Source organism: Salvelinus alpinus, chromosome 23 (genome assembly GCF_045679555.1).
Source record: "Salvelinus alpinus chromosome 23, SLU_Salpinus.1, whole genome shotgun sequence".
In the NCBI taxonomy this organism is placed as follows: domain Eukaryota; kingdom Metazoa; phylum Chordata; class Actinopteri; order Salmoniformes; family Salmonidae; genus Salvelinus; species Salvelinus alpinus.
In genome coordinates this window covers 19,412,480-19,424,481 of record NC_092108.1, presented here as the reverse complement: position 1 = coordinate 19,424,481, position 12,002 = coordinate 19,412,480, and the positions used below count along the sequence as shown (strand labels likewise).

The 12,002-nt window shown below is 44.0% G+C and overlaps 1 protein-coding gene across 3 annotated transcripts in view; it reads right to left on the bottom strand.

The window, feature by feature from the left end:
* Positions 1-8,668: 8,668 nt before the first annotated feature.
* Positions 8,669-12,002, bottom strand: part of LOC139550446 (complement C3-like) — a 51,383-nt gene continuing 48,049 nt past the window's right edge. For all 3 annotated transcript variants that reach the window (XM_071361353.1, XM_071361354.1, XM_071361355.1), the window contains 7 exons: positions 11,796-11,885; positions 11,165-11,276; positions 10,428-10,517; positions 9,742-9,822; positions 9,279-9,365; positions 9,026-9,167; positions 8,669-8,921 (listed from right to left, as the gene is read on the bottom strand). In XM_071361353.1, coding sequence (XP_071217454.1) covers positions 8,816-8,921; positions 9,026-9,167; positions 9,279-9,365; positions 9,742-9,822; positions 10,428-10,517; positions 11,165-11,276; positions 11,796-11,885 — 708 coding nt within the window. In that variant the 3' untranslated portion in view covers positions 8,669-8,815. The remainder of the gene's footprint in view (positions 8,922-9,025; positions 9,168-9,278; positions 9,366-9,741; positions 9,823-10,427; positions 10,518-11,164; positions 11,277-11,795; positions 11,886-12,002) is intronic.

Here is a 12,002-nt window from a genome sequence, read left to right as displayed (position 1 = left end):
ATGCACATGAAGCTTCAAGGGCTGTTACAGAGACCTTGAGGTAGACGGTTGTATTCAAAGAGCCCCCTTGGTGTTGTGAAGTCGGAATACTTCCTGTCATCTTCGTGCAGTGGCATGTAATAGAACCCAGAGGTGAGATCCATTGTGCTGAATAGAGCATTGCCGCTGAGCGCAGCCAAGCAGTCCACCTGGTGCGGGAGAGGATGTGCATCCTCCAGGGTCCTCTTGTTCAAAGGTCTCAATTTTTCTTCCAGACTAGCACCAGGGGAGATGCGTACTCACTTGTCGATTTCCAGATGAGCTCTTTTTCCTCCATCTCGCTCAAGACCTGGCGCAACTTCTGGTATTGACTTGGAGGCACTCTTCGAAATGGAAATTGTGATCTGTGAACAAATCCTTTAGCTTCTCCACCATCAAGATGGTGACGTGAGAAGATATTCTCATAGCGCACTACTAGGTCAGCCAGCTGACTCTTGCACTTCTCCGACACATCCCAGGAGCTGAGGTCCAAAGCACTCCACTCCTGCAGTCTCAGCTTCTCTTCCATGGAACGTGTCTCTCTCATGTGGCCCGTCACATCGGCCTCAGACGTGGCTTGAGGACAGTTGACCAGGTGGACTACACTCGGTTCTGGTTCGGCGTCTTGTATATCCTCCATTGCTACACATGGGAAGATGTCTGCACGCTTCACATTGCGCTTCAGACACACAGGACGGCCAGACGTGTTGATCAGCTTTAGTGGGACCCATCTGTCTCCCCACAGAGGCATAACAATCCTTTCCACCATGATCCCTAAGGTGCTGAGTGAGACGTAGTAGGTTCTGTCATCACCGCCCGCACTGCCAAGAGACACAACAGTGGTTTTCGGTAGCTTACCCCAAACCAGATACTCGTGACCAGGGTCAAGGCAAATGCTGAGTTACATCTCAGTGTTCCTATCTTGTCAGGGATGTCGTCACCTCTCCAGCGGTTCATTCCAGTGAACATGGCGAGAAACTGTTCAGATTCCATGTCATCTGTGATGCAGGGGGCCGAGACTGCTTTCTAATAATTGTCACATTGTTTTGATTCACTAAGGATGTGCTTGATCACGTTGGTTCCCAGTATTAATCAAAGTTGCATCCATAGACTTCCATGTTTATGTTGAATGCAGACTTAGGCCTCACAAGGCGTCCTCCACAGCCAACAAGCATGGCATCTGAGTTTAACAGTTTTTTCACATCAACTACCCCAGCTTCTATCAACTTCAGCTCTGCCATCTCACTCATTGTGCACGCTATTGAGCCACTGTCAAGCATAGCGCCTAGTCACTTTGTTACCAACAATCACATGCGTGTAGAAAAGGATGTCTCTTCTTCCTATCACAAGTGTGCACTGGTACAAAACATCTCCAGTCATGTCACTAGAGGGTTTGGCTGACATGTATATAGCTTCGGCATTGGGAGTATCTTCACCTTGACCTGTATTGCCTCCCTCAAAATACAGGTCGGCTAATTTCCCTCAGCCAGACTGGACTGTGACAAAAGCCTGGAGCATGCATGTCTCGTGTGACCAGGAGTGAAACAGAGGAAGCACAGATGCTCTCCCATGCAATGAGACTGTTTTGAGTGCCTAGTATCATCACATACCCTGCAGGCCTAGGGTTGTGTGCAGGGGGGTTGTGTTCACGGGAACCACTGTTTTGTCGCTGCGCTTTCCCCATCATCCTCTCATCTGAATGCTGCTGTGCATGTTGAACCAAGGCAGGAGTTACGGAAGTATGTGGAACGTGATACTGTTGACTTTGAGTAGTAACAGGAGCAAAAGAGGAGTGTGAGGCATTACATTTTTCATTGTTAACTTGGTTGTGTGACACGGACAATGTCGTGCAGAGCAGTGGCATGACTCTTCAGTTGTGTAACACTGCTTTGTTTCATTAAGGATCTCTGTTCCCTCTGGTACACGTCTATCCTCACCTGAACATCTCTGGAGCTCCACTTATGAAGTGCTTTGTAGCTGAACCTGCAGGAGAGCTCAGGATCAGGGGAATGTTTCACAAACGTGGGCCACTTGCTGACCTAAGTTTTCCATCCTCACCCTGTCTGCGTAAACCGTCATCAGCTAAATCTGCTACTTTGTTGAGCCTGATCCAATAGTCAACTGGGTCCTCCCTCAGTTTGGGCTTGGTAGTGATGACGCCGGAGGGGAAGGTTGCCGTCTTATCGGCTCTTAACTTCTCACGAGTCACCAACCCTGATCCGGTAGCACCCCCCACCCCCCCCCCCCCCACTGAGTAGCATAGCTAGCATAGCGTCACAAGTAACTTGTAGCATCTAAATATCATTAAATCACAAGTCCAAGACACCGGATGAAAGATACAGGTCTTGTGAATAAAGCCACCATTTCAGATTTTTAAAATGTTTTACAGGGAAGACACAATATGTAAATCTATTAGCTAACCACGTTAGCAAAGGATACGATTTTTTTACTCCCAACAGCTTTTTCCTGCGTCAGTAGCTATCACTAATTCGACTAAATAAAAATATATATAGCCACTAACCAAGAAACAACTTCATAAGATGACAGTCTGATAACATATTTATGGTATAGCATAGTTTTTTTTTGGAAAAATGTGCATTTTTCAGGTATAAATCACAGTTCTACATTGCAGCTGCAATCTGAAATAGTGCTGACCCAGCCAGAACAATTACAGAGACCAACGTCATATAACGAATTACTCATCTTAAAACATTTCAGAAAAATACACAGCGTACAGATATTGAAAGCCCAACATCTGGTGAATCCAAACAATATTTCAGATTTATTAAATGTTTTATAACGAAAACAAAATGTAGCGCTAAATTAGCATAGCTATACCAGGCAGATTCGGCTAGGCGCCCACGGCCAGTTCACATGCACAACAGATATGATATAACATCGTAAATTGGGTCTTACTATGGCTGATCTTTCATCAGAATGTTGATCAAAGTGTCCTTTGTCAAGATGAGTCGTTGGTTCCGTTCAGAATTGTTCCTTTCCCACTCCATTTAGCACAGGTACTGGTCGAGTGGCACGGATCTCTCAAACGTAAATAAAATCAGACAACGGAACACCACAAAACTCCCGAAAAAATTCAAATAATCTGATTAAACTATATTGAAAAAACATACATTACGATGATCTGGTCACATGTATCAAACAAACTTCGAGACGGAGATAGTTTTCATCCATAATGGCCGCACAACAGAAGACAATCGCAGCTACAAGTCGCACGATTTAGACAACCGGAAGTTGTCGGTCACGCCAAAGAATTAGCTCTCATTTCACGTCAGTCCCAGATAAACAAGATATTTTTCCTCTGACGTCCTCTTGACACCCAGAGGAAGGCCAATGAGGTGTGTTTCGGGTCATAGGGGGCACGACCATATATAGGCAGAGCGTTGAAGCTGGCATACACATCTTGCTTTTTTCTTCTTGGTCATGGAAAGTGCTGTCAAATGACTTCTGTATCACTCAGAGACAAAATTGAAACGGTTTTAGAAACTAGAGATTGTTTTCTTTCCAATGGTATTATTTATATGCATATAGTAAGAGCAATAATTGAATAAGAGGCAGTTTAATCTGTAGAGCAAATTATGCTAATGGAAAAATAGCACCCCCTGTATTCTCAAGAAGCTAACCAACCATGATATTTTGTTTGTTTTCTTGCGTTGTTTGTAACTTGTTTTGTACATAATGTTGCTGCTACCGTCTCTTATGACCGAAAAGAGCATCTGGACATCAGAACTGCGATTGCTCACCTCAAACTAGACAAAGAGTTCATCTTCAATGAGTCAGACGGGAGAGATGTAATACAGACACCCGACCAGGGCCAGATCCCCTTGATTCGTTGGAGAAGGAAACAGAGATTTTGTGGAAAAAGATCCAGGTGCCTTGTGAGGATCAGGCGACGAATGGCTAATCTGCCCTTGCCTTCCATCCTGCTAGCTAATGTTCAATCGCTGGAAAATAAATAGGAAGAGCTGAAAGCACGTATATCCTCCAAACGGGACATTAAAAACTGTAATATCTTATGTTTCACCGAGTCGTGGCTGAACGACGAAGTTAAGAACATACAGCTGGCGGGTTATACACTCCATCGGCTGGACAGAACAGCAGCCTCTGGTAAGACACGGAGCGGGGGCCTATGGATATATATGAACAACAGCTGGTGCACGATATCTAAGGAAGTCTCAAGGTTTTGCTCGCCTGAGGTAGTGTGGTCTACAGCTTATAATGAGATACTCTATCTACCTAGAGAGTTTATCTGTATTTTTCGTAGCTGTCTACAAACCACCACAGACCGATGCTGGCACTAAAGCCGTGCTCAATGAGCTGTATACTACCATAAGCAAACAGGAAAACACTCATCCAGAGGCGGCGCTCCTAGTGGCGGCGACTTTAACGCAGGGAAACAAATCAGTTTTACCTAATTTCAATCAGTATGTTAAATGTGCAAACAGAGGGGGAAAAAATTCTGGACCACCTTTACTCCACACACAGAGACACGTACAAAGCTCTCCCTCGCCCTCCATTTGGCAAATCTGACCATAATTCTATCCTCCTGATTCCTGCTTACAAGCTAAAATTAAAGCAGAAAGCACCAGTGACTCGGTCTATAAAAACGTGGTCAGATGAAGCAGATTCTGAACTACAGGACTGTTTTACAAGAACAGACTGGAATATGTTCTGGGATTCTTCCGATCACATTGAGGAGTACACCACATCAGCCACTGGGCTTTATCAATAAGTGCATCGCGGACGTCATCACCACAGTGACTGTACGTAAACTCAGCAAAAAAGTTATGTCCTCTCACTGTCAACTGCGTTTATTTTCATCAAACATACTGTGTAAATATTTGTATGAACATAAGATTCAACAACTGAGACAAACTGAACAAGTTCCACAGACATGTGATGAACAGAAATGTGTTGAATAATGTGTCCCTGAACAAAGGCGGGGTCAAAATTAAAAGTAACAGTCAGTATCTGGTGTGGCCACCAGCTGCATTAAGTACTGCAGTGCATCTCCTCCTCATGGACTGCACCAGATTTGCCAGTTCTTGCTGTGAGATGTTACCCCACTCTTCCACCAAGGCACCTGCAAATTCCCGGCCATTTCTGGGGGGAATGGCCCTAGCCCTCAACCTCCGATCCAATAGGTCCCAGATGTGCTCAATGAGATTGAGATCCGGGCTCTTCGCTGGCCATAGTAGAACACTGACATTCCCGTCTTGCAGGAAATCATGCACAGAACGAGCAGTATGGCTGGTGGCATTGTCATGCTGGAGGTTCATGTCAGGATGAGCCTGCAGGAAGGGTACCACATGAGGGAGGAGGATGTCTTCCCTGTAACGCACAGTGTTGAGATTGCCTGCAATGACAACAAGCTCAGTCCGATGATACTGTGACACACAGCCCCAGACCATGACAGACCCTCCACATCGATCCCTTTCCAGAGTACAGGCCTCGGTGTAACGCTCATTCCTTCGACCATAAACGCGAATCCGACCATCACCCCTAGTGAGACAAAACCGCGACTTGTCAGTGAAGAGCACTTTTTGCCAGTCCTGTCTGGTCCAGCGATGGTGGGTTTGTGCCCATAGGCGACGTTGTTGCCAGTGATGTCTGGTGAGGACCTGCATTACAACAGGCCTACAAGCCCTCAGTCCAGTCTCTCTCAGCCTATTGCAGATAGTCTGAGCACTGATGGAGGGATTGTGCGTTCCTGGTGTAACTCAGGCAGTTGTTGCCATCCTGTACTTGTCCCGCAGGTGTGATGTTCGGATGTACCAATCCTGTGCAGGTGTTGTTACACGTGGTCTGCCACTGCGAGGACGATCAGTTGTCCGTCCTGTCTCCCTGTAGCGCTGTCTTAGGCGTCTCATACACAGTACGGACATTGCAATTTATTTCACTGGCCACATCTGCAGTCCTCATGCCTCCTTGCAGCATGCCTAAGGCATGTTCACGCCGATAAGCAGGAACCTGGGCATCTTTCTTTTGGTGTTTTTCCAGAGTCAGTAGAAAGGCCTCTTTAGTGTCCTAATTTCCTATCGTCTGTAAACTGTTAGTGTCTTAACGTCTATTCCACAGGTGCATGTTCATTAATTGTTCATGGTTCATTGAATAAGCATAGGAAACAGTGTTTAAACCATTTACAATGAAGATCTGTGAAGTTATTTGGATTTTTACAAATTACCTTTGAAAGACAGGGTCCTGAAAAAGGGACGTTTCTTTTTTTGCTGAGTTTACATTCCCCACCCAGAAGCCATGGATTACAGGCAACATTCACACTGAGCTAAAGGGTAGAGCTGCCGCTTTCAAGGAGCGGGACTCTAACCTGGAAGCTTATAAGAAATCCCGCTATGCCGTCCGACGAACCATCAAACAGGCAAAGCATACAGGACTAAGATCGAATCGTACTACACCGGCTCCGATGCTCATCAGATGTGGCAGGGCTTGCAAACTATTACACACTACAAAGGGATGCACAGTCGAGAACTGCCCAGTGACACAAGCCTACCAGACGAGCTAAATAACTAGGTAACGCTGAAACATGCATGAGAGCATCAGGTGTTCCGGATGACTGTGTGATCACGCTCTCTGCAGCCAATGTGAGTAAGACTTTCAAACAGGTCAACATTCCCAGGGCCGCAGGGCCAGACGGATTACCAGGACGTGTACTCCGAGCATGCGCTGACCAACTCGCAAGTGTCTCCACTGACATTTTCAACCTCTCCCTGTCTGAGTCTGTAATACCAACATATTTCAAGCAGACCACCATAGTCCCTGTGCCCAAGCACACTAAGGTAACCTGCCTAAATGACTATCGACCCGTAGCAATCACGTCTGTAGCCATGAAATGCTTTGAAAGGCTGGTCATGGCTCACATTAACACCATTATCCCAGAAACTCTAGACCAACTCCAATTTGCATACCACACCAACAGATCCACAGATGATGCAATCTCTATTGCACTCCACATTACCCTTTCCCACTTGGACAAAAGTAACACCTATGTGAGAATGCTATTCATTGACTACAGCTCAGCGTTCAACACCATAGTGCCCTCAAATGCTCATCAGTAAGCTAAGGCCCCTGGGACTAAACACCTCCCTCTGCAACTGGATCCTGGACTTCCTGACGGGCCGCCCCCAGGTGGTAAGGGTAGGTAACAACACATCCGCCACGTTGATCCTCAACACGGGGTCCCCTCAGGGGTGCGTGCTCAGCCCCCTCCTGTACTCCCTGTTCACGCATGATTCCACGACCAGGCACGACTCCAACAGCATCATTAAGTTTGCTGATGACACAACAGTGGTAGGCCTGATCACCGACAACGATGAGACAGCCTATAGGGAGGAGGTCAGAGACCTGACCGTGTGGTGCAAGGATAACAACCTCTCCCTCAACGTGATCAAGACAAAGGAGAAGATTGTAGACTACAAGAAAAAAGGAGGACCGAGCACACCCCCATTCTCATCGACGGGGCTGTCGTAGAGCTTCAAGTTCCTTGGCATCCACATCACCAACAGACTAACATGGTCCAAGCACACCAAGACAGTCGTGAAGAGGGCACGACAAAACCTATTCCCCCTCAGGAGACTGAAAAGATTTGGCATGGGTCCTCAGATCCTCAAAAGGTTTTCCAGTTGCACCATCGAGAGCACCCTGAAGGGTTGCATGGTATGGCAACTGCTCGGCCTCCGACTGCAAGGCACTACAGAGGGTAGTGCGTATGGCCCAGTACATCACCGTGGCCAAGCTTCCTGGCATCCAGGACCAGGCGGTGTCAGAGGAAGGTCCTAAAAATTGTCAAAGACTCCAGCCATCCTAGTCATAGACTGTTCTCTTTGCTACCGCACAGCAAGCGGTACCGGAGCACCAAGTCTAGGTCCAAGAGGCTCCTAAATAGCTTCTACCCCCAAGCCATAGGATTTCTGAACAGCTAATCAAATGGCTACCCAGACTATTTGCATTGTCCCCCCCCCCCCACCCCACTCTGAAATGCTGCTACTACTCTGTTATTATCTATGCATAGTCACTTTAATAACTCTACCTACATGTACATATTACCTCGACACCGGTGCCCCCGCACATTGACTCTGTACCGGTACCCCCTGTATATAGCCCCGCTATTTTTATAGGTGATAGGTGAAAAATTCCCATTGGTTGTGTAATGGTACAAGGCTACTTTGCTAGGCCAGCTTCTACACACCTTCACAATTGAATATAGAGTCAACCATTAATTTAATCAGTTTGCTGGTTAACCTATGCCATTCTCCAGGGACCAGAGTTACCTGGAGTTATGACGCGTTCACTTGCTAGTCGGAACCAGGAAACTCTGAAATTTCCGACATGCTATCTGGTTGAACGCGGAACGTGTATAACTACAGTTTCTTAGTTCTGACTAGCACGTGAACGCAGAATAACTCGCCTTGCTGGCCTGCCCTTTCGCCATTCATGCAGTTGAAAATCCTGAAAAAGGTTGTGAACTACACACAGTATATTGATTGATGCCCACAGTGCAAATGGATTGACTGGTGTATGACACATGACTTCAGGTGATAATTCAGGTGATCAACAAAATAATTTGTAGCCTACTGACCATGTCATAAATTGTGATCAAGTAAAACAAGGACATATGTTTGTGATAATAATGTGATATTTCAGTTTAATTTTCATTTATTTTGCAATATAGGATAAACATCATGTCTCAAAGTTAGTTAAGTTAACTGTGTGGGTCATCTACATGCACAGTTGTGGGATGAACCAGCAAACTGGACCACTGTGTTCAAGTGCTGCAGCCAGAAGTCTCAAGCTTATTCAGGAATGTCGCCTGTTCTCCCCCAGATTCAAATTCTTCCAGCCATGTGTTTCCCGACAGGATATAAGAATAACTTAAAAACAACAGAAATGGTTTAATCAAACAAATCATTCATTAAAAATGAACTGTGGCATGTAATGTAAGAAACAAATCAAACAGATTAATTGTGATCCTAACCTGCCATCATCACCCAGTATTATGTCTTTTGGATTGCCTATGAATAAATACAATTTATCCTTCTTCAAACCAAGAGACGTCTGGCACATGCGGTGGGCATAGAAATCTCTCTCCGTTTTAACATCCACTTTTAAATCATTCCCTGTAAGACAGCATAAGCAATATCCATTACATGATTCCTCTATCACTCTTTACTTTGTTATTCTCTCGAGGCAACACAAATAATGATTTTGGGAAAAACTGTAGTATTTACCAAGTTTATAGGCCTTTTGAATCTCCATTTTATATTTGATCAGGGTGTTCTCATCCTCTTGAATATGTTTTACTTTAATGTTGTAAACTGCAGACGGAAAACAGGGTGAAAATAAGTGGGTTTGACCAAATCTTTTTTGGTAAACAGACATCTGTGGCTATCCCTATTCTATTGTAGTCATGGCCATGGGAAGATGATTAGGGGTGGGTGTGCTGCTGCTGCTGAGAATATTTTCTCCCTGTGCTGCTGACGGATATTTAGGTCCGCTCATACAGGACTAGTAAAGGCCTAGTGCACTACTTCTGTATATAAAATATATATATATATTTTTTCTTCCTATAAATTATTCTGAATGATCAGGGAGTGCTGCAGCACGATCAGTACTTCTACTTCCCGCGACTATGGTTGTAGTATGTGTCAGAACGGTTGATTGAAAGTCAAAGAAATGTGAGTGCTGTTTTACCAGGGTTAGTCCAAACGCAGGCTTCCTCTTCACGGTCAGAAGCTGTTAAGGACTCAGCCTTCTTCACGGATGGACAATTTTCTGTCAGATAAAATTAAGGTTGGAAACAATCTTGGGGCGACAAAACAATAGAGTTGCCCAATGCTTAAGAGAACTGGCAAGCAGGCAACATAAAAGTCAAGCTTAGGCAGAGATGCTAAACATGAAGTGAAAACATAGTACATGTGCATACTACAAAAGCAAAAGAATTACCATCGTGAAATTTATGAAACTATAAAAATAATGCATGGCTGCAAAAAATTGTTAGTAGTAATGATTTGGGCTCCCGAGTGGCGCAGCGATCTAAGGCACTGCATCTCAGTGTTAGAGGCGTCACAACAGACCCTGGTTCAATTCCAGGCTGTATCACAACCGGCCATGATTGGGAGTCCCATAGGGCGGCACACAATTGGCCCAGCATCGTCCATGTTAGGATTTGGCCGGGGTAGGCCGTCATTGTAAATAAGAATTTGTTCTTAACTGACTTTCCTAGTTAAATAAAGGTTAAATAAAATAAATGTAAACAATTATGTTGCTAATTTAATTGTGTACAGTTGTAAAGCTAAACAATGGCCATTCAATAGTTATCTTACAGTACATCCCTGAAATATCCACCAATATATGGTGGTATGAAAAAAGCGTCTTACTGTCAATGCACGCGCAACCATTCTTGCTACAGATAATGTCCTCGTCTGTGCTATTCTTAAAGGGGCTGTAGAATCTGGTGCAGCTCTTTTCTGAAACACAGAGGAATATCATTCCGTCAATATTGTTCGGGTTCCATATCTGTTGCTGTGAAAGCGTTTTATTGACGTTACAATATGTAACTTTTTTGGGCGACCCAACCAAATTCGTTTTTTTACACCAGCTTTAAACAGTTGAAAAAACAATATTTTTGGTTATGGAAAATATATTTCACAGAGGTTAAGATGATTTAGATGGTACAATGATTCTCTACACTATACTTACATATTTTGTCACATAAACAGAAATTAGGCAAACTATTACAATTTTAGCAACCAGGAAATGGCAGAGCGATTTCTGCACAGTGCACCTTTAATAATTGTACAGTCTAAATTTTACATCAGACTCAAATGTTGACACGATGTTGTAAATAAAGATTTTTTTACATAAATTCCAGGGGATTCAAATGTCCCCTATCAGTGCGGTGGAAAGTAGCAGCACATGCCAGGTTTTTGACTGGTGGGGCACACAGTCAACTTAGTGTTTTTATTTTAAAAAACTGGGAATATAAAGATACATAAGTGGTTGGACACAAGAACTTCAAATAGAAATTCAGAGCATTTTTTGAAACAGTTGTGTTGAACTCTCAAATCAATGGTGGGCCGAACCAAGGACAACCCGTACATTGAAAGGATCTTACCTGATTGGTAATAGGAATACACCTTAATTGAAGAAGGCTGTAGGAGGCGCACAGTAAATTCTTGATACAGAGTCACTGGTACGCAGTAATCAGAGTTAGGACTAGGAGATAGCTGAAGAGAATGGAAAAAAAGGCATACACTCACTGTACAAAACATTAAGAACACCTTCCTAATATTGTCTCAAGGCTTAAAAATCCTTCTTTAACCTGTCTCCTCCCCTTCATCTACACTGATTGAAGAGGATTTAACAAGTGACCAATAAGGGATCATAGCTTTCACCTGGTCAGGCTGTCATGGAAAGAGCAGGTGTTTATAATGTTTTGTACACTCAGTGTATAGGCTATGGTTATGACACAAAGTCTTCGACTGATCAGTTTACATGGTCAGGAAAAACTTGTCTTACCTTAGGGCCCAGTGTTTTTCCTGGTCAAGTAACCTGTACCTTCCAATTTGCATGCCAATAAATCACATTTTTACATCCATAATGCTCTATGGTGCTTTCTTAGTTGTTGTAGTTCTAATGCAGGTTGTTTAAAAAAAGAAATTGTTTCTTCAGTTTTTTATCTAACTTAGAATGCCCCTTAGTCTCTATCTCTGCCAGTGTTCTCAATAGGTTTCCCAATTACTTACATCGTATATGTGAATAATGAGCGATCCTTTATCAGAAAGCTCCTTGTCCAGTTGGTAGAAGTGAATCAACTTGTCCTTGCGAGACAACAACTACAAACACAGAAAAATATGGAATGTTCTGTAGCTCAGAGTTCAATGATCAATTAGTGAAGGAGTATATCATTTTATTCTGTATAGTGTATCAAATCAAATGTATTCATATAGGCC